At 55.1% G+C, this 21,647-nt stretch overlaps 1 protein-coding gene across 3 annotated transcripts in view; it reads left to right on the plus strand.

The window, feature by feature from the left end:
- RNF220 (ring finger protein 220) overlaps window positions 1–21,647 on the plus strand; it is a 238,801-nt gene that overhangs the window by 197,849 nt on the left and 19,305 nt on the right. For 2 of the 3 annotated variants that reach the window (XM_062191150.1, XM_062191151.1), the window contains exons 2-5: window positions 2,721–2,853; window positions 11,899–11,944; window positions 15,213–15,314; window positions 21,411–21,453. In XM_062191150.1, the coding sequence (XP_062047134.1) occupies window positions 2,721–2,853; window positions 11,899–11,944; window positions 15,213–15,314; window positions 21,411–21,453 (324 nt within the window). Of the gene's footprint in view, window positions 1–2,720; window positions 2,854–11,898; window positions 11,945–15,212; window positions 15,315–21,137; window positions 21,298–21,410; window positions 21,454–21,647 lie in introns of those variants that run through there. The other variant, XM_062191152.1, reaches the window with a different exon arrangement.

Below are 21,647 nucleotides of genomic sequence, written 5' to 3' on the forward strand. Positions count from 1 at the left end.
ACCCCAGTATCCCATATGGGTACCAGTTCAAGTCCCAGGTGTTCTGTTTCCGATCCCTGGTAATGCTCCTGGGAAAGCAGCAGAAAAGGGAGCAAGTACTTGGGCCCCTACCACCCACGTGGGAGATGCTCATAAAGCTCCAGGCTTTTTAAACTTTTATTTATTTAAAAAGCAGAATTACTAAGAGAGAAAGGAAGGGACAGAGAGAGAGGGAGATCTTCTATCTGCTGGTTCACTCTCCAGGTGGCCGAAAGAGCAGGGGCTGGGCCAGGTCAAATCCAGGAGCCAGGAGCTTCATCTGAGTCTCCCTCATGGGTGGCAGGGGCTCAAATACTTGGGCCATTCTCCTCTTTTTTCCCCAGGCCATTAGCAGGGAGCTGGATCAGAAATGGAGCAGCCAGTACTTGAACCGGTGCCCATATGGGACGCCAGCATTGCAGGTGGCAGCTTTACCTGCTACACCACAACACCATCCCCACAGCTTATTCCTTGATTCACTAATTTGCTCCCATTCTCTACCTGGTGTACTTTTAAGGTGCAACACACATCTCACTTTTGTGGCTAAGCCTGTTCTTTTTTCTATTCCTCAACATGCATACCGGAATAAATTTCTCTTCTTTGAGTCCTCAGATGACTCGATTTGGGCGTCCAGGAAGCCTTAATTATCCTCAGTCTTGTGCCAGAGGGAAGTGGGTTCTTGTTCTCAGCCTGAGCTGGGAGCCTGCACCGGTACAGTGTGGCCAGATTTACCAAATAAAAGAATAGGACAATCAGGTCAACTTGAATTTTAGGGAAACTGAATAACTTTTAGTATGGACATGCCCCATGCAACATTTAGGACATTCTTGCACTAAAAACAATTATTCACTGTTTATTTGAATTCAAATTGAACTGCACATTCTTATTTAACCTGGCAGCTCCACTAAGGCCACCACCTCCATCATCACTGGCATGGGCTTTATCTTTCTGAAAAATGATTTTGGCCTTCTGTAGGCACCAGTGGGGAGAAGCAAGGAGGAAGAACTGGGCGCCATCTAAGAGGTTGTCTCTAGGGGCCAGAGTCTGGCACAGCCGTTCGGAAGCTGCTTGGGATGCCCGTATATCATGTTGAAGTTTCTGGGTTCAGGTCCCAGCTCTGCTTCCAGTTCCAGCTTCCTGCTGGTGTGTGCTCTTCCCTCCCACACAGCCTGGAGCCACCTGCCAAACCCTTGCAGAAGGTGATGGCTCAGATGCTTGGGTCCCTGCCACCCATGTGGGAGGCCTGGATAGCTGTTGTGACCATTTGGGGAGGAAACCAGCAGATAGAAATCAATCAATCTCTCTCTCTCTCTCTGGCTTTCAAATAAATAAAATTAGAGTTAGAATTAAAAATTTTAAAAGTCCTCTCAACAGAGCATCCATGGAGAAGCAAGATGTTTCTAGAAGAACAGAGCCCCTGAATCCCATGCATGCAAGCAGAGGCTGGGGGAGCACTGGGTGGGGAGGAGTGGCAAGAGAAGGGGTTTTGGCATCTCAAAGAGGATGAACAGGGCACACTTCAGGCTCCTTCCCAGCCATGATATGTTCTGGTTACCATCAGTGACAACTTGGCAATGGAGTTCAGGCTCCCAGTGACCCCTTAGATACTGGGGGTACACAATTTGACAGGTATTTTGGAGAGAGGAAACCCAGAATCAGTAAGATTCAAAAGAGGCCAGCAAGGTTCATCCAAGTGGGAGGTGGCGAGACCTGAACAGGGAAACATTGACTGCAGGACCGCTGAAGCAGCAGAATGGACAGGATAGGGGCTTAGATGGATGTGGGAGGGGAGAGGGAAGGCAAGGGGCCTAGGCTGAGGCTAAGGTTGCTGGCTTGGGTGGCCAGATGAATGCAGGTATCTTCAGCTGAGATGGGCATTGCTGAAGGAGGAGCAGGTTTGGAAGAGGGAAGAAGCTGGAGAAGTTTTGGATGGATGAGTTTCTGATTCTTGTGGGAACACCCAGGGGGCATCTGGATGTAGAGATCTGAAGTAGAGACAGAGTCTGCAGTCAACAGGGCACAGATGGGGTGATGGCCATGGCCAGGAACAAGATCATCTGGCACACGGAATGGGGACAGCAGAAGCTGAGGGTGGAACCTGGGGAAAAGTGAAGAATAGGGAGGGAAATGCTGCCCTGGAAGTCCCCTGTCCCTTGTGGTCTTTCCCACTTTCCCACTGTGAGGGCCTCCAAGGTGGGGACTGGACCTGGTTCTCCTCTGAGTCCCGACTTCTCTGCACTGGGCCTGGCTCAGAATACACCACAGAAAATGTTTGTTGAATGACTGCAGGAGTGAGTCCCTTTACTCCCTCTCTTTTCTTCCTTTACCAGATCTGGGGAATGGGGAATGTGAAAGCAGTGAAGGCAGGAGAGAGACAGAGGGGCACTGGGTATTCTGGGTGATGGAACGAGCGAGCACACACGTGTACATGGAGTGACCAAGGTCTCATTGCAGAGAGCACTGATGGTGTTCAAATAGATTTCCAAGAGGGGCAGCTGGCTGAGATGGCGCCATTCGTGACCACAGTCTGGAGCTGCAAAAAGGAGTGATGCTCACAGGCTCTGAGACCCTCAGGCTCCCCTCTCCCATGGTTCAGGAAGCCCCGGGGGGCAGCAGCAGGCCTGAGTCGCAAGACTAGGACGGGGGTCTCCCCGCGTGGATGAGCCCGGCTCACATGTGTGTGTGTTCTTGTCCCTCACCAGGTAAGAAGAAGGCAGCAGCGTTGTTTGACAGCCAGGCCCCCATCTGCCCCATCTGCCAGGTCCTGCTGAGGCCCAGCGAGTTGCAGGAGCACATGGAGCAGGAGCTAGAGCAGCTGGCCCAACTGCCTGCCAGGTAAGTCCGCCAGAGGCGCCCACTCGCCGTCCCGGTCAGCGGGTTCCGGGAGCAGCACGTACACCACCCCACCCCACCCCCCAGTCCTTAGGAAGTAGATGGCACCCTGCTGCTCTTCCCTGCCACTCCGCACATCCTCTAGATCAATGCTGCTTTCTCTTCTTGCCCTGTTTTTGGAGACTGGAGGAGAGTGATTCTCAGACCCCAGCCTCAAAAGAGCCCCAGGGGAACTAGAAGGGGATGAGCCACTGCCACAGGCCCAGCACTGCCATGTTGGGCCTCAGGGCAGGATGAAAGGAACAGGGCCTGGGCTTGGCAGCCCCACCAGAAGCACCGCCTGGGCCTGCCCCCCAGGGGAGCAAGCACCACGTACTCTAACTCTCCAGCCCTGAAAGGTGTCAATCTGGAATGTACTCAACTGTGCTCCCACACCACCTCCCCAACCCTCCTCCCTTGTCCCCGCCTGAAAGACTGGACAGGCAGGGCCTCTTCCTGGTCCTCAGGGAGGAGCCAGGTGATGGAGAGGAGCAGAGGAAGGGGTGACAAATCACCTTGTCCAGCATCGCTTTTTAAAGTCACCATGTCCACATACGTGTGAAGCCGGTGGGGCCAGGGGTTCAGACAAGGCACAGTCTGTGTTTGCTCCAGGATGTCTGAGGCCTGAACGGAGAAGACTCGGGGGCTAGGGGCTGGGATCATCTGGAGACGCCTTCACTCACATGTCTTGTGGTTGATGCTGGCTACGGCTGGGATCTTAGCACCTACACACAGCTGCTCCTTGTGGCCTGGCAGCTGTGGGGGTAGCTGGACAACTTACATGGCAGCTTAAGGCTCTAAAAGCAAATGTTCCAGCCCATGTGGTGGAAGCTGCATCAGCTTTGATAACATGGCCTTGGAAGTTACTTAATGTCATGTCTATTGCAATCAGTTGACTGAGGCAGTATTAACCTACTAGATTCAAGGTGGGGTGGGGGGGACAGACACCCCCTTTTGATGGGAGGAGCGGCAAGGTCGCATCATAGAACAATGTGGAGGATGGGAATTTGGCCCAGCAGTTAAATGGCCTGCATCCTTTATCTGAGTACCTGGGTTCGAGTCCTGACTCTCCTCCTGATTCTAGCCCCAGCTAAGGCAGATCCTGGGAGCTGGCGGTGATGGCTCGAGTAGTTGGGCTCCTGCCACCCATGTGGCAGACCTGGGTTGTGGGCACTGGGAGAGTGAACCAGCAGATGGAATCTCTCTCTGCCTCTCAAGTAATTTAGACACTATACTTTTACTAAACCAATGGGATCAGCTTGTTAACTAATTACCAAGTTAAAAAAAAAAAAAGAAAAGAAAAAAGATGATGCCAATGAGCATGTGGGATGGGCATGGGAGATCTGGCTGCGGCCATCTTTGGAAAATAGGATCTGCACGGTGGGAGCAGCTTGCCCACTACTCTCAGACCCACCCCTGTTCAGTCCAGGACTTCAGATTTGATTGATCCTCCCTCCTCCCGCCCTCTCACCTCACCCCCGTGCAGCATGCTGGGGGTCTGAAATGATCCCTGCCCTTGGAAGCTCATAGCAGGTGTACAGAGCAGAGGAAGCTTCCTGAGGGAGGTGGGGCCTGAGCTGAATTTTGAGGGAAGAAGTATTAGTCATCTATCACTGTGTTACAAATTACCCCCGAACCTAGTGGCTTATAACAACAAGCATTTGTTATCTCAGCTTCTGTGGGTCATCAATTCAGGGCCAGCTTAGCTGGGGGTTTGTGAGTTGTGGCCGCCACCTCGGAGTCTCTCATGAGGCTGCAGTCACTGAGAAGCCTGACTGGGGATGCGAGACCTGGTCCCAGGATGGCTCATGGCCACGGCTGTGGGCAGCAGGCTCAGCTGCTCCATGTGTGGTTTTCTCCCTGGGGCTGTTGAGTTTCCCTACAACACAGCAGCTGACTTCCCATGAGAGACGAAGAAGAAGGCCGCAGTGCCTTCTGGGAGCCAGCCTGGAAAGTCCCACACTATCACCACCATCCCATTCTATTCTATTCTAGGAAGTCACCAGGCTCAGCAAATACTCAAGAGAGCAGAATCCGCGCTCTTGAGCTCTGCCTCTTGGAGGGAGGAACAGAAAAAAATCTGTAGGCATGCCACCACCAAACCACCACCACCAAAGACCACACCACGGATAATAAAAATCCTGTGGAACACTCAGTGTGGGCCAAGAGTGTCACACTCCACCCACTGACTTACCCTTCATGACAGCCCTCTGAGGCCGGTGAGGCAGCCATGCAGCACGGAAGAAGGGGCTAGCCAGGCGACTCTGTCATTGTGAGAACATCACGGAGTGTACTTACGCAAGCTAACACGGCTATGACATCACTAGGCATCACAATCTTAGGGGCTCTCTGTCGCACATTGGCCCGAACAGCATTCTGGAGCACAGGATGTAATGATTACCCCCATTTGACAGCTGGAGAAACTGAGGTCCAGAAGGATTAACGGATTTCTCTAAGGTTGCACAGTTTCTACCTGGTAAAGATAAGTTTCAAACCCAAGCAACCTGACTGCCCTCCCCCCCCCAACCCCAACACGCACACACCAGGGGGAGGGACCTGCCAGGGGCAGAAAGCAAAGGAAACCTCCTTCTGCGGCAGAGCCGTACCTTGGCTGTCCAGGAGGAGTTCTGCTCCCCACAGAGGACTTCCTAACAGCAAGAGAAAACGAGGCAGAGCCTTGTAAAAGCAGCGTGCCCCTAAGGGCCTGGAGAACGGGATCTCGCTCTCTGCTGGCTCGGCCAGGGCCCCGCACCTGCACTGCCCAGAGCATCCCCCCCCCCCCCCGCCTGGTTCCAACCCCGCCCATGCCCCTGCGCCCTCCCTCACCCCCAACAGCCGCTCCGCGCAGCCCCTGCGCCCACACCCCTATCCCCACGCCCACGGCCCCACCCCGAGCCTCCACGCCCTTCCGGGCTGCGTCTGCCGCCCCGCTCCTCCGCGACTTGGCGCGCGGCCCCGCCCTGCGCCCTCTCCACCCGAGGCCCCTCCGCGCGCGCGCCCCGCGCCCCCGGCACGCCTCCCCCGACCACCCCCCGCCGCTGTCTGACAGCCGGGGCGCGGGATCTGCACAGCAAGTGAAATTCCCGTCGGATCGATAAAGCCGAAGCGCTGGCGGCGACGGGTCGATGGTTTTATCTGTCTCGGCCCCGCCGCGCCCGCCGCGCTGACAGTCGGACCGGCCGGCAAAGGCGTTCAAGGGCAGCCGCGCCCGCCGCCCCCTCCTCCGCCTCCCCGCCCTGCGGCCGCGGCGCGCTCCGGACTGCGGGCTGGACCGGCTCGCCGCCGCCCTCGTGATTTATCTGGATTTTTAATTGGAAAAAATTTGCGAATTAATTGATTTCAGGAACTTGCCAATTAACATTGTAATTGGGTGCGTGATAAATTCCCAGGGAGCGTGTCAGCTCCCTCCGGGCTGACGGCCGGCCGGCCGCGCGGGGTGGTGGCGGGGAGGGCCCCAGCCTTGGCTGCCCGCACTCTGAAAGGCAGGTGGAGCGCAGAGGCGGCGGGCCCAAGAGGAGACACTGGGACTCCTGAGACACCCGCTCGCCTGCCCAGCTCTCCCAGCCGTCAGTCCCTGAGCACAGAGGGCCTTTGGACCAGCCATTTCACAGATGGAGAGACTGAGTCCTGGGGGGAACAGAGCACACAGAGACCTCCCCAACTCTCATCCTCCCCTCTCCTCACCTCCCTGGTTCCCCTAGATGGCTCCTCACCTCTTCTCTCTTCTGCCCTGCTGGTCCTTTCTCAGCCTCCTTGACCCCTGGGTCAGCAGGTGCTGCCGCCAGGATGCCCTCCATCATTAGGGACACTTCGCTCCTGGGCACACGGCTGCAGCCTGAGGAACTCTTTGGGGTGGGCCTAGTGTCCTGCCTCCTGTGCCGGAGCAGTGCAGAGCAGGCAGGTCCCTGTGGGACACACCTGAACACTCATAGCAACTGAAAGCTCCCAGCTGCCAAGCTGAGGCGGCCTGGCTTGCACAGACCCAGGCACCAGTGTATCTGAGGGTACTTCAAAAAAGTCACTGGGGCAAGAATTGTTGAATTGCATCCATGTGAGGGATCTTAAGAAACATCATGGAAACGTTTCCTATGAATGCACCATGCATGGATTTAAAAGTTTCCCATCAAAATTAACTTTTTAAAATATTTATTTATTTATTTATTTATTTGAATGGCAAAGTTACAGAGAGGGGTGGGGGAAATAGAAATTTATCCACTGGTTCACTCCCAAGGTGGCCGCAACAGCCAGGGCTGGGCCAGGCCAAAGCCAGGAGCCAGGAGCTTTTTCTAGGTCTCGCACATGGGCAGCAGGGGCCCAACCACTTGGGTCATCTTAAACTGTTTTCCCAGGCCATTAGCAGGGAGCTGGATTGGAAGTAGAGCAGCTGGGACTCAAACCAGTGCCCATATTGGTGTGCCACAATGTCAGCCCCATCAAAATTAATTTTAACTCCATTTTCCAAGAATTTTTTGAAGTTCCCTCATATAGGTGACACACAGGTGTCCACACACGCCCTTTCCCACACATGTAGAGGTGCTCTCACCCCTAAGCCATGTCCCCGTAGATGCTCAGTCCTACAGGTTCATGGTATGCAGACATGGGAAGCTACCCAGGGCTTAGATTTTTTTCAAAGCACTTTTATATTTGAGACTAGAGGCTACGTCTACCACACACCCTCCTTCACCTCACCCCGCCCTCTGACTTTCCCCTCCTCAGTCCCGCTTAGGGACCCCCAGACCTGGGCAGTTAGGACAAAGAGGGCAAAGTTAGATCAAGGGCAGGTGGTGTAGGGTCTCCTTGCTGGACAGTGTCCTAGATGTTGTGGGGCGTCTAGAACCTTGTGTGCCAGGGGGAGGAAGGAGGGCTGCAGGAGAATGGCTCTGGGGGCCATTGAATACAGGTTGGGGGTCAAAGCAGGGAGATAAATGAGGGGGTTGGGAAGGGTCTGGGGCTGCAGATGAGAGCCCTGGGAATGCAGAAGAGGAAATGATGAGAGCTGACGGGAGAAAAAGCAAGAGGACTTAGCTGAAGGAAGCTTCTTTTTTTTTTTTTTTTTTTTAAGAAAAAATGTTTATTTTTATTTGAAAGGCACAATGGGCGGGGTGGGGGGGGACTTCTATCTGCTGCTTCACTCCCCCAAATGCCCGCAAACTGGTCCAGGCCAAAGCCAGGAGCCTGGAACTCCATCCAGGTCTCCTCTTCGGGGTCAAGGGCTCTCAAATACCTGAGCTGTCACCTGCTGCCCCCCAGTGTGTGCGCTAGCAGAAAGCTGGATAGGACGCAGAGTAGCTGGGACTAGAACCAGGCCCCTGCTCTGAAATACATCCTAATGGCAGCTTAGCGTGCAGCACCACAAAGCCCACCCTGGAGGGAGCTTTCTGACTTGGGTAATTGAAAGGGTGGTGGCGACAGAGAAGCAAGAGTCTGAGAGGAGACAAGAGGCAGGTGCTGAGCCCAGGTGTCTCCTGGATGGTGATGGGGTAGAGCTAGGACGTGTGCAGAGAGACAAACAGGTAGGGGCATAGATGAGGGTTGAACGTGGAAGAGAGGAGGTTGGGGCCAGCCCCAAATCTCCTGTGGCCCTCAGGCAGGAGTTTCCATCCAAGAGAAGGAGCCTTGGACGCTGAGACATTGCACAAAGCTGAAAGTGAGGTTTGGCCTGGTGGGGCCTGGGCTTTGGAGATCTTCCTGGGAGCTCCTGGAGCCACTGGGAGAGCTGGCCTCTGGGCTGGGAGGCCAGCTCCCTGGTCAGTGTTTTCACAGGGCTGAAAGACGCCAGAAGCTGGCTGGGTGACTCTGCAGGAGAGGCGGGGTGTGAGGATGGCAGTGCCCCCACCCCCACTTAAGCCTTATTTAAGGCCGGCCTCGGTGTTTGGTTGGGTAATGAACTAGATAAACAATTCCCCAAATAGATTAAAACGAAGTGTAACTTACAAAGGCGGCTGGTGATGATGGTTTATTCCCGGGCAGTGCACCATTTCTTTATTTCCAAGGATAATTCAGTGTAAATCACCTTAATTAAAAGTGTCAGCCCAGCCCATGAATATTGTACTTAGGAACGCGTTTCCTGGGTCCCAGTTATAATTTAAAACCCATGGATCACTAGGCAGCGAGTGACTGAGCAAGGGAGGAAATCGTTGGGGGCGGGCTATGGAAACAAGGGAGGGAGGAAGGCAGAGCTGATGGGCTGGGCGGGAGCCAGGCTGCCGTCCACACCCCGGGGCTCACACTTCTCTTCCCCAGGGCTGGCCCATCCCCAGACTCCTGAGAGTCTGCGGAACCAGCACACTTGGAGGGGATGGAGTTGTTGGAGGGGAGACAAGGAAGGCCCTTGCTCAGAGAGGGAAGGAGTCGGAGGTGGTGCCAGCCCCTAGGGAGGAGAAGGAAAGAGCCATGCTGGGAAGAGATCCAGGGATCGGACTGGCAAAGCGTGAGGCTGGCCATTCGGACCTTTAATGGCCCCATTTCTGTCCAGCAGCGGAGTAAACTGAAGCCCGGGGTCAGTAGGACCCTCCCCAAAGTCACACCCAGAGTTCCAGCCTCAAGTCTCAGCCCTCAATACCCTTTGCCAGGCTGCGCGGGCAGCTGAAAGTCAGCATTTGGGACCTGGTCAGACACGGACTCAAATCCCTGACCCTCCGTGGACGACGGTGTGAACCCAGAGGTGTCACTCAGCCTGTTCATCTGCTCTGTGGAGTTTAGGAAAGTGAGTCAGTGATGTCACACGTGCACAGCCTGTGCCTGTGAGAGTGGGTACCCAGGAATGGCTTTGCCTGCCTTTTCTGGCCCAATTCAGATAATACCCTTAGCCCAGCCCGGGGCGGGCGCTGAGAGAGTAGCGTGTAGCCATGGGTGCCGCCCTTCCGCAGGCAGTGTGATAGTCAGCACCTGCTTATGGAGGGGTTGAAGGAGGAGAGTCATGAGCTCACAAACTAGCTGTGCCTCAGGAAGCCCTCTGTACACCCCCAGCGTCCAGATCCAGGCCGGGTGCCCCAGTTACAGTTACAGTTACACTGTAGTTACACGCAGCCCATTGCAACTGTGGCCTGATGTGCCCACTGTGACTGCACAGGCAGACAGCTCTGCTGTCACACTCACACCTCAGCCTCACGCTGCCGCTGAGCTGGTGGCTCCCGAGCTGCCAATGATGCATGTTGGTGTGTCCGTATTTGTGGTGCATGTGTGGCTGGCTGTGTGTGTCGGTACATGTGGGTATCTGTGTCTGTGCATGTGTTTAGGTGGACTGGTGTGTGTGAGGAGCTCCTCGTCCAGTCTGTGTGGCCGCTGAGGATCTGCCTTTATGGACGTGTCTCTGGGAGTGTGACACTGTGGCCCTGTGCATCCGTATGCAGGTCTGAGTCGCCAGGCATGACTGCCTGTGTCTGGGGCACAGTTGTTGGGGATATGGCTGTGTATCTGCCTTGATGCCAGGTTTCTCAGCCTTGGCACGATTCACATTTCAGGTCAGATAATTCTTCCTTGTGAGGTGCTGTCTGGTACACTGTAGGATGTTTAACATCCTCAACCTACTAGACGCCAGCAGCAAACCCCCTCCCTGCAATCAAAAATGTCTAGATCTTGCCAAGTGTCCCCTGGGCAGGCAAACATCACCCATCTCCCCACCAGGTCCCCTGTTAATGACCACTACTTTTTAAAAAATTATTTAATTTATTTGAAAGGTGGGGGGACAGCAACACACAGGCAGGGATCTTTCGCTGGCTCACTCCCCAAATGCCTGCAGCAACCAGGGCTGGGCAGGGCCAAAACCATGAGTCCAGAACTCAGTCAGGGTCTCCCATGTAGGTACCTGAACCATCACCTGCTGCCTCCCCGGGTGCACATTAGCAGAATGCTGGAATCAGAAGCAGAGCCAGGACTCGAACCCAGACACTCCAACTTGCGATGTGTGTATCTTAACCTCTGCCACCAAATGCCCACCCCAGAAGGCCACTACTTTGATCCATGCCTTTGCTGTATCTCGGGTGTGTGCATGTCTGACCCTGTGGGTGTCTGAACACATGTGTGAGTGTTCCCTGTGTACACACTTGGTAGGTCTGTGTGGTAAGTCTGGTAATGAACCAGATAAACAACTTCCCAGGTAGAATTTGTGTCTCTTTTGTGCTTTCTGGATGTATCTGTGGATACTCTGTGTGTGTGTGTGTGTGTGTATACTGTATGTGTCTTTGTGGGGAACCAGTGTGAATGGATAGTGTCTGCCTCTGTGCACATATCAGCCAGGGCTTGGTGTCCATGGATTTGTGTTGTGTGTGCGCATGCGAGTGCACACATGTGCGTGTGAGCACAGATGTGCCGAGCATAGTGGGGGTGGCAGGCAGGAGGGACAGGAACAAGGATATTAATGTTTCTGAAGTGGCTCTGATTTGATATGTCTTGTTCCATTGTCAGCATCTGTTTAGCGGGGATTTGTAATACTTTGTGGCGCTGGATCACTCATGCTTAGCACGGGATGTGGCCGTGCATACCAATTTTGTTATTAAACACAGTCCTCGCCTCCCCCACAGCCCATCCATCACCTCCCGCCCTGGCCCCCGCCTGCTCTGAGCCGCCCACCATATTTCAGGGCCCAGCTCCTGCTGCCTGCCGCGCCCGACGCCGGAGGGCCTGGGACTGACAAATTGAATCAGGGGGAGATCATTCCTGGCCTAACACAGTTTGCAGCATGTTGGAGGGAGAATTGACAAGAGCCATGTCAGCTCTGTCACCCCTATCCCACAGGAGTGCAGAGCAGGCAGAGGGCAGGGGCTGGAGAGAAGGGGGCTTCTGGGGTGGGCAGAACCTTCTGGGCTGAGCCCAGGAGTCAGGTAGAGCCCTTGGCTCCTGTAGAGGCTGAACTCTGCTGGCCACACTGGGTGGAACAGATTGGGTGGAGCTTAGCTGAGCTGGGTTGGACGAGGCTTTGCCTTCTGTCTCTGGGGTCTTCTTGCTACTCTACCCCGGGTGCCCCAGGCAGCAGGTGGAATGTCACTCTGTTCTTTTCTTTTCTGGCAGCAAGAATTCCCTTCTGAAGGATGCCATGGCTCCAGGCACTCCCAAGGTAGGTGGCTGATTATGTGTTTTCCTCCTGCCCACCCTGAGGCCCACCCAGAACTGGCTCCTCTTAAGAAAAAAGCTTTTCCTATATCCCAACTGCCTTGGGAATGGAACGTCATCCTTAGGCTAGGGCAACCATGTGTGTGAGTGAGGGTATGTGTGGTGTGTGTGCTCTGTGAGTGAGAGTGTGCCCATCTGACTTCTAGGGAGGAGAGGGGCCAGAGTGGCCTGGGGGTGAGGGTCACTCAGACACCAAGGCTGGGAAGGCTCAAAGGCAGAAGGAGAGCTTCAGCGGGTGAAGAAAAATAGAGAAATGAGGTCGCGGTGTACCACAGGTGTGCTGGGGTGGGGGTACACTCTGTCCTGAGGGCAGCAAGGAGCTGGAAGGGACACTGGGTTCACCGAGGGACACAGCCCGCACCTCTGAGCAGGACCTGTGGCAGACACACTTGCACACTTCTGAAGGAGAAAGGCAAGTACCTGGCTCAGAGGAGGGGCCAGAGAAGCTGAGCACAATGACCCAATCTGTACAGGTGGCCTTGGAGGCAACGGCTACTGCTTTCCCAGAGTGATGATTTCAAGGGGATGGAGAGCAGGGGAAGAAGCAGCCCCTTCCCTACCCCTCTGTGTAAGGTTCCACCCTTCCTTATAAGTTCTCACGAGGACTCAGAAAGGTGAGAAATCCTAGCCCAAGCTATAGGACAGAGGAGTGAGCGTGGGAGCTGTGGGCCCAGATAAGGGTCCGTGGGCGGGCGAGGGTGTGTAGAGAAGACAGCAAAAGCCACAAGCCAAAGAGGAACATCTAGAGCCAGGCAAGGTCCAGGGGGCAGGCAAGAATCAAGGTGGGGGAGAGTCAACAGGGTGGTGGGCACAGGAGAGCGAGATGTCCCGTCCATGTCTGGAGCAGTTGGCAGTCAGCAGGGGACAGGCTGGTGAACGGGCCCCTGGTGTCTAGAAGTCTCAAAGTCACCGGTGACCTCAGAGAGGACAGTTTTAGGAAAAGGAGCCCAAGGGACAAGTATCCCCTCCAGCAGGTTAGCCCAACGCTCCTGCAGGCTTTCAGAAAGGGTGCCAGTGGATTTTGCCCCTTCAGGAAACTTCTCAACAGCAGCAAGCTGGGAACAGAGAACCTAGCCCAGCCTTGGATTGGTGTAGGCCCTGACCAAGGACGCAAAGCCCTTCTAGCTCTAAGGAGCAAAGGTCAGGGGTGCCAGGCAGCTGTGGACTCCCAGGGTTTGGCCCAGCCTGCAGTATGAGGTGTTGAGTTCAGGGAAGGCCACGGACAGGCTCCCAGGTGGGCCACCATAACCAGTGGCATCTAAACCTGAGTCCAGCTGGTGGGGCTGGGGACGTAGAGAGCAGTGGGGCTGGGGACGTAGAGATCAGTGAGGCTGGTGTCTCAAGAACAAACCCCTGGCAGACACAATCCGTGTGCACACCTAGCTCCCCACATAGGCGGATCTACACACACAGCCCGCTGAGAATACACTCACAAGGAGTCTTAAACTCGCAGGTTCCTGCAGCCTCGGCCCAGGCACGTGGATCACAGGGTGCAGAGACAGGGCACATTTGCTCTCACTCCCAGATATTTGCCCACACCCCCCAGAGTTAGGCAGTTTGGGGTCTCTCCTCTGCCTTGACCTGAGCTTTGGGAAGCGGGTCATGGGTGGCAGAGGCAGGAAGACGAAGGTTGAATCGAGAGACTGAGAGGACGGGGAGATGGAGGGAGGGAGGAGGGGGAGTAGGAGAGGGCGAGGGGGCCTGAGACAAGATTGATGGCCTCGTTGCCATTAAGAAAAAAATTAGCCGGTGGCGGCTATCATATTAAAGGGTGAAGAAGCCGTGAATTATTTTCTTAAAGATCTTATCGCTTACAATGATAATTTTACCTTCCAAAAGGCCACTTTTAATGAGGCGAAGAGCCAGGCAAAAAGTCATGATTTAATGCCGGGATTTTTTTTTTTCAAAACACATTTTACTGCTTTTTGGTCCATGTTTAAAAAGCGCCAGTGACCTTTTTTTATTCCGCTTGCCCCAGGTGTAATGCTGAGGCCTCTCAGGGCTTCTAACCTAGAGAGAATGAGAGGGAGGGAAAGCGGACACAGCCAGGAGCTTCCTCGTGGTGGAGTAGTGGAGGGGCCCGCATTGTTCCCCATCCTCAGGCCTCAGCATCTGCCTTGGTCAGGGGCCTGGAAGTCCTTCCTTTCTGACGGGTGGGGTGGGGGGGTAAAGGGTCCAGGTTGGGCCTGGGTCACCCACTAGGCCTCCAGTTGGGAGCTCCAAGTTGCAGAGAATGCTGCCCCAGGCCTTCTGCAGCCTCCTCTCTCCTCCAGCTCCCGGACTGCAGCTGAGTCAGGGAGCCCTGCCAGGCCGGCAGCTGCCCCCTTCCCTCCCGGGACCCTTGCCCAAGGATGTGAGGCCTAGCCACCGACTGCGGGTCACATCCTAAGGCGCGCTTAGAGAGGAAGGGTAAATGGCTGCTCCATCTTTCCCAAATTGCTTTCTTTGGGCTGTCACTGGCTATTTGGCATGGGTTTCTGGGCTAGGGAGGACTCCTAGGAAATTGTGTGCTTCCTTCCCAGAGCTGTGCAGGCAGAGAAGGCGGGGGTGGGGTAGAGAATGCTTTCAGGCCTGCAGGCTCCCCTGTTTGCAGCTGAACAGGCCTGGCAAGAGTGGGCTCTGAGGCTGCACGTGCCATGTGGTATTTGGAATTGTGGTGCTCGCACACAATTTGAAGCAGACAGTTTATTAATCTAAACTGCAGGCGTATGTAGAAGAGGCCGTGCAGGATTGACATGGGGGGATTAGTTTTGCTGGGGTTTTGGCTGGGGTCATCGCCGCAGCGCAGGGATAAATGGACCCAGCGTGCATCCCTAGCTGTGCGTGGGAAACTCATACATACTATTTATTTACTGTCTCCAGAGCGGGGCTGCTGTCAGCTGTATTAGGGGCAGGCGGGATAGCGGATGTGTGGTGTTACCCCCAGCCTTCCTGGGGCTCCCGAGCCTCTGCCATTCTCAGGGCGAGTAAAGCATGAATGGCCTCAGCCCACTGGGATAGAGGTTAGCCTGGGCAGGGGCAGAAGGTTTGGAGCCTCTCAAGGGGCCTCTCCCAGCCAACACTCAAGCCTTCCTCACAACCACACTCCCAGGGTTTGATCACGTGCCTTCAGAGTCTCCAGAGGGGCCCCCCTCTCCCTCTGCCCTCCTTCTCTCTGCCTTGGCCTCCAAAGCTCCGCAGGACTGAGCCACGTGCCCCATTTCTTCTTCCAGTCCCTTCTGTTGTGTGCTTCCATCAAGAGGGAAGGGGAGTCTCCCACGGCATCACCGCACTCCTCTGCCACCGACGACCTGCACCACTCTGACCGATACCAGGTGAGGAAGGCAGGGGTGGCCAGGAGAGTTTGCTCACCGAGGGGGAGAGTTGCAAGGCCAGGCCTCTTGTGAACCCCTCCCCTCGTGGGGGGCACAGAGCAGAGGCCTGAACTGTTATTGGTTCCCTCTGAATCTACTGCTGCAAGTGAACTCAGGAGGCACAGGTGTCAGGGGATGGGCCTCAAATAGATGGGCTTCAGGGAGACATGGTAGGGTCACCTGGACTCAGCACCAGCTCTGAAGCTCCTTATCCAGCAGGAAGCGTCTCAGGGGATTTGGTTTCCTTGAGGGACCCAGAGGACATAGCCTAGATTTCATTCTTCAAAAACAAGACCCCCTGAACAAATAACCATTCAATCCTGCCACACTTTGGTATCAGGCCCCAACCTGTGGGTGTCTTGAGCAAATGGGAAGGAAGTGACCCCACAGTCCCAGGAGGTCAGCGCTGGCCAGGGCCCCAGGGTAACATCCCAGCTAGAAATGCACCTTCTTTGTGGTAGGAAGGAGGAAGCACTTCCCCGAGGAGCATTTTTTTTTTTTTTTTTGACAGAGTGGATAGTGAGAGAGAGAGACAGACAGAAAGGTCTTCCTTTTGCTGTTGGTTCACCCTCCAATGGCCACCACGGCCGGCGCACTGCGGCTGGCACACTGCGCTGATCTAAAGGCAGGAGCCAGGTGCTTCTCCTGGTCTCCCATGGGGTGCAGGGCCCAAGCACTTGGGCCATCCTCCACTGCACTCCCGGGCCACAGCAGAGAGCTGGCCTGGAAGAGGGGCAACCGGGACAGAATCCGGCGCCCCAACTGGGACTAGAACCCCGTGTGCCGGCACCGCAGGAGGAGGATTAGCCTGTTGAGCCGCGGTGCCGGCCCCGAGGAGCTTTTGGCTGAGGAGGGGCAAGACTCCACCTCTGGGAACCCCAGTCGGAAGGAAGGAAACAAAGCCCTGCCCCAGGAAACATTTGTCTAAGGGGCAACAGGGCTTCTCGGGGACCCCCCCCCCCCGTGTGAAACAGAAAAAGCAGCCTGAGCCAGTGTGGAAAATCACAGCAGCAAACTGGCCTAGGGAGCCGGGATCTCTGCAGTCACATGCGAGGCCTTGGCTGGAATTAGAGAAAGGTGTTCCGTCTGGCCCCTTTTCCTCCTGGGGCACGCGGCCTGGCGTCAGGGTGTGGAGCCCAGAGAGTCCAGTGCCACATATGGGCTGGACACCTCCTCCCACGGATGCTTCTGTGTGGGTCTCAAACTGCACAGCCCACAGTGCCAGCCCTGGGCAGGGCTCCCTGCTTCCATGAGCCCTGTGTGAAACAGGCAGAGCAGCTCTGGGGTGCATTGCCTTGATCCAGACAACCACGCTTTGAGGTGAAGAAACCACCCAACCCTAGGGAGTTCTGGTCCGAGAGGAAGACGAGCCCCTGTCTCGGAGGGTTCTACTCGGAAGGGACAGATGGAGCCCTGCTTCAAAGGCCTGTCCTCCGCTTCGCTCAACATCAGCCTCACCACCTGCTGCTGAACCAGGAAAAGAACAACCAGCGAGCAAAAACAGTCGCAACTCCCTGATCCCTGTTCCTACCCCCCAGATGTTGGAGGACCATACAGACCATGCACATATGACCACCCCCACACACACACTTATACACACATGCACACATGCGTTCACATACACACACACATTCACATGCCGCATGTTCCATCCAACTAACTTCAGGAGGTTCAGAAATCTCTAGCACCCATCTGGGCAACCCTTGGAGGCCCAGGTTCAGATCCAAGACTCTGTCCTAGACTCTACATACATGACTTAAAGGGCAGATCAAATTAGGTTACTTCCTGCAAGGTCAAGTTCAAACTCCTTAGCATGGCACCGAGGCCTTTGTCATTTAGATGCAACCTCTGCTTCTAGCTTCCATGACTAACACTGCCCTCCGTGAATCCGAGCAGCTACATACACTGAATTAATGCTGACCACCCCATGGCTGTGCCATTCCTTTCTTGTCTCCATGTCTTTACACATGCTGTTCCTTTTAATAGGACTGTTTGATCTCACCTATCAAATTTCTATTTATCCCACAACAGCCTGCCCAAATACCTTCTCCTCTAGGAAGCCTTTCTGGATTAGTCTCTTCTCAGGACCTGTGTGTCCTCGTTCTTACCATCCCTGCCACCCTACATTGTGAGCACCTGTTTAGGTGTGCTGCAGTTACCTCCTGATGTATACAAACCATCCCCAAACTCGGAGCCTTGGTCCAGTGTATTGTTTAAGGCGATTCTGTGGGCTGTCTGGACTCTCTACTCACACAGCACATTCAGCTGGAGACACTGGCTGGGCTAGAAGTTGCAAAATGGCCTCACCTCATGTCCCGGAGGTTGGGATACCTTGGTTTTCTTCCAGAGGGCCTCTCATCCTCTGGAACAGGGGTGGGGAAACGTTTTTCTGCCAGTGGCCATTTGGGTATGTAGAACATCACTTGTGGGCTATATGAAAGTATCAACTTAAAAATTAGCCTGCTATAGATTTATTGACTTTTTTTTTTTTTTTTTTTTTTTGACAGGCAGAGCTAGACAGTGAGAGAGAGAGAGACAGAGAGAAAGGTCTTCCTTTTTCCGTTGGTTCACTCCCCATGTGGCCGCCATGGCCAGCACTGCACTGATCTGAAGCCAGGAGCCAGGTGCTTCCTCTTGGTCTCCCATGCGGGTGCAGGGCCCAAGCACTTGGGCCATCCTCCACTGTACTCCCGGGCCACAGCAGAGAGCTGGCCTGGAAGAGGAACAACCGGGACAGAATCTGGCACCCCAACCGGGACTAGAACCCTGGGGTGCCGGCGCTGCAGGCGGAGGATCAGCCCAGTGAGCCATGGCGCAGGCTCTTTTTTTTTTTTTTTTTTTTTTTTAAAGATTTATTTATTTATTTGAAAGTCAGAGTTACACAGAGAGAAGGAGAGGCAGAGAGAGAGAGGGGGGTCTTCCATCCGTTGGTTCACTCCCCAATTGGTCACAACAGCCAGAACTGTGCTGATCTGAAGCCAGGAGCCAGGAGCTTCTTCTGGGTCTCCCATGTGGGTGCAGGGGCCCAAGGACCTGGGCCATCTTCCACTGCTTTCCCAGGCCATAGCAGAGAGCTGGATCGGAAGAGGAGCAGCCGGGACTAGAACCGGTGCCCATATGGGATGCTGGCGCTTCAGGCCAGGGCGTTAACTCACTGTGCCACAGCGCTGGCCTTGATTTATTGACTTTCAAGTTCCACCTGAGGTCACCTTGGCAGGGCCAAACCAAATGATTTTGCGGGCCTTATATGGTCCGTGGGCCGGACATTACCCTCCACTGCTCTGTAAGAGTTAGATCGGCTTTGTCACTCAGTCTCAGGGCGGTGTCACACCTCAACAGCGAAGGCCAAGGCTGCATGGCCTCTTGAGGCTTAGGATCTGGAATTCACACATCACTTCCACCACTTTCTATTAGGCAAAGCAAGTCACAAAGCTAGGCTGTAACAAGGGATGAGGAAATGCAGTTCTGGCTAGAAGCTGCAAAGAACTGTGGTCATATTTAATCTCCTGCAGTGAGTCTCACTCCTCCATGAGACTTGGAGTTCCTCCAAGGCAAGGACCTTGTCTCATCCTTCCTTTACACTAACATTTATCTAGTACTCACTCACACTCTGCTCGGTGTCCTTGCCTGCACGGGGTTAGATTTGCAAGTAGTAATTGTGGCCCAGTGTTTTAAGTGCTCTGTCAGGGGTATAGATAAGTTTCTAGGAAAACACAATGAAAGGAGGCGGAAACCAGAGCTAGTGTCACAGAGGAGGTGATGACTGAACAGGGTTTCAGAGGAGGAGTAGGAGTTCATCTGGTGAACAAGGAAGCAGGGCTATCTAAACCACAGGAACACTGTGGACAAAGGACACAGAGATAGGACACAGAATGATGTATCTGGGGATGTGTAAGCAGTTCAGCTCTGGTAGAAAGCAGAATGCAGAGTGAGTTGGTTGGAGATGAAGCTGGAAGATATCCCAGGAATGAGCTTGGTCTCCCATCCCCTGCTCTTTACACAATGCCTGGCATGTAACAGTTGCTCGCTTAGGCTGAATTTTAAAAATCATTGAATTCAGCCTTGAAAGTGGGGAGGGGGATGTTGTTTTTGGTTTTGATTCCCATTTACTTAGCTCCTGATGCGTACCTAACCCTCTTAACCATCACCTCACTTTACCCTCATAGCAACTGTACAAGCTAGGAGTCACTGTTCTAATTTACTGTTAAGGAAATGGGTCTAGAGAGGGGAAGTGACTTTTCTAAGGACACAGGAATTATGAGATTCAGAACTTGAATTCACGTCTAACTGGCCCTGCATCCCAGATTGCTCCCTCACATCAATCTCCTCCCCTTCCCACTGATAACCTCACGCCAGACTCTGTGCTGGGTGGAAAGACACAACCTCCCAGGGAGAAGGCACAAGTAAATAAAACAATCAAAATATTCACGATCAGAGGGAAGCAAAGGAACAGTCAAAACTTGAGAGGAAACAACAAACCCAGGCTTGAGGGGAAAACTAGGCCTGCTGGAGTGCTGAAGAAGGAACAACAGTTAACCATTAGCAGGGCAGATGTAGGGGCACGGAAGGTGCCTGCCCAGAGCCCGGGGCACTCAGAGCTGCAGACAGGGCAAAGGCAGAGAGTAGGAGGGGTAAGTCTCCAGAACCAGCAGAGCAGGCCAAGCCAGGCCCGTATGTGTGCTGCAGACCCAGGTGGAGGCCACAGGAAGATTTAAAGGGTGCAACAGGGTTAATTTTGCACAATAGAAAGATCACAGTGTACCTAGCGAGAGGATGGATGCAGGGACACTGGAGACCAGATGATAGGAGACAGCTACCCATCCAGAGAGTGGCTGAGATTATGAACAAGAGCAGTGACAACGAAGGTGTAGCTACTGTAGGAACGCTCAGGCAGGTCTTGCCCATGTCTAGTGCCCCGGGTTCACCCCAATGACTCCTAGGAGCCCCAACCCTGGAGTGGTAGGTCATTCCGCTGATAAAAATGTATACAAGCCATGAGGGTACAGGGACCGAAGTACTCTTAGGGGAGGCTGAGTTTTGGTTTTTTGTTGTTGTTAAACCTGGAAAGATGAGTAGGAGATAGAGGTGGGAATGAGAAAATGTGAGAGATCTTTGAAGGCGGACTCCCGTAGTCTAGAGGATTGAACATGAGGTCAAGAGTTAATGCCAAGTTAACTGCGTGGGCACACCTGAGCAGATGGCAGCATCCCGCTGTGCACTGGGAACCCAGGAGGAAAGCACCTGCTTGGGGGATCTTGAGATCAGTTAGCTTTGGGAGCACCTGTGGTGCGCTCCAGGGGATTCCGACAGGCCCGTGATGGGCTAGAAGCTGGGGGAGGGGGCGACTGTTGGGAGCATGCAGTGGGGATTCTCGCGGACAACCCAGGATCCCGACTCCTCCTCCCCCCCCCCCAGGAAAAGAGCTCGCTTCTGCGACACCGCGCAAGGCGGGAGGCCAGAGCGGGGCAGGGCCATGGGACGGAAGTAGCCCCGGAGTGGGAGGGGTCGTGGGGCGGGGTGTAGGTGCCCCGCTGCCCTAAGACTGGGGCCGGTAGGCCTTGGGGCGGGGGGAGGAGCCCGAAGTGATCCCAGCCGGTAGCTACTGGGGTACGACCGACAGTTTCCTGGTCCCGGTCCGGCCGGCCCCCGCCCCACACCGTGAACTTTCACCCCCAGCGCGCTACGGCGGCCGGTCACGTGACCAGGGCCAACATGGCCGCCGCCGCTGCTGGGAGCTGAGGTGCCGCCGCCGCCGGGCAGCCGGGGGGAATCCGCCCGCATCGCCGCCCTCGCCGGCCGGGCGGCTGCGGGGCCCGGAGCGCCGGGGGCCGGAGCTGGAGCGGCACCGCGCCGTGGCCACGGGGTCCCGTTAGAGCAGCCCTCGGCGGCTATGCCGAGGGCCCGGAGCGGCCGGCGGAGCAGGGGGGCCGGCGGGAGGGAGGAAGTAGGTTTGTTTACGGGCCGTTTGGGGCGGGGCAGGCCTGGGCCGGGGTACGGTGCTGGGGTAGGGGCCTGACGCTCTGTTCTCTTTTGCATCTGCCCGGGATCTTCTCCCAGACCTTCCTGCGAGTGCGAGCCAACCGGCAGACCCGACTGAATGGTGAGTCCTGCCGGCCCCTCCCTCCGCCCCACCCCCGGCCTCCTCCCTCCCTCACCGCCTGCCAGCTCCTGGCTTCTCTGGGTTTCTTCGGCTTCGGGGCCCAGTGGCTTCTCAGTCCCCGCGCCTGAGCATGTGCAAACCAAGGCTGCCGTCCTCAGTTTCCCCGTCTGCCTAATGGAGGTTATGGTTCCCAG

This window comes from Lepus europaeus, chromosome 5 (genome assembly GCF_033115175.1).
Source record: "Lepus europaeus isolate LE1 chromosome 5, mLepTim1.pri, whole genome shotgun sequence".
In the NCBI taxonomy this organism is placed as follows: domain Eukaryota; kingdom Metazoa; phylum Chordata; class Mammalia; order Lagomorpha; family Leporidae; genus Lepus; species Lepus europaeus.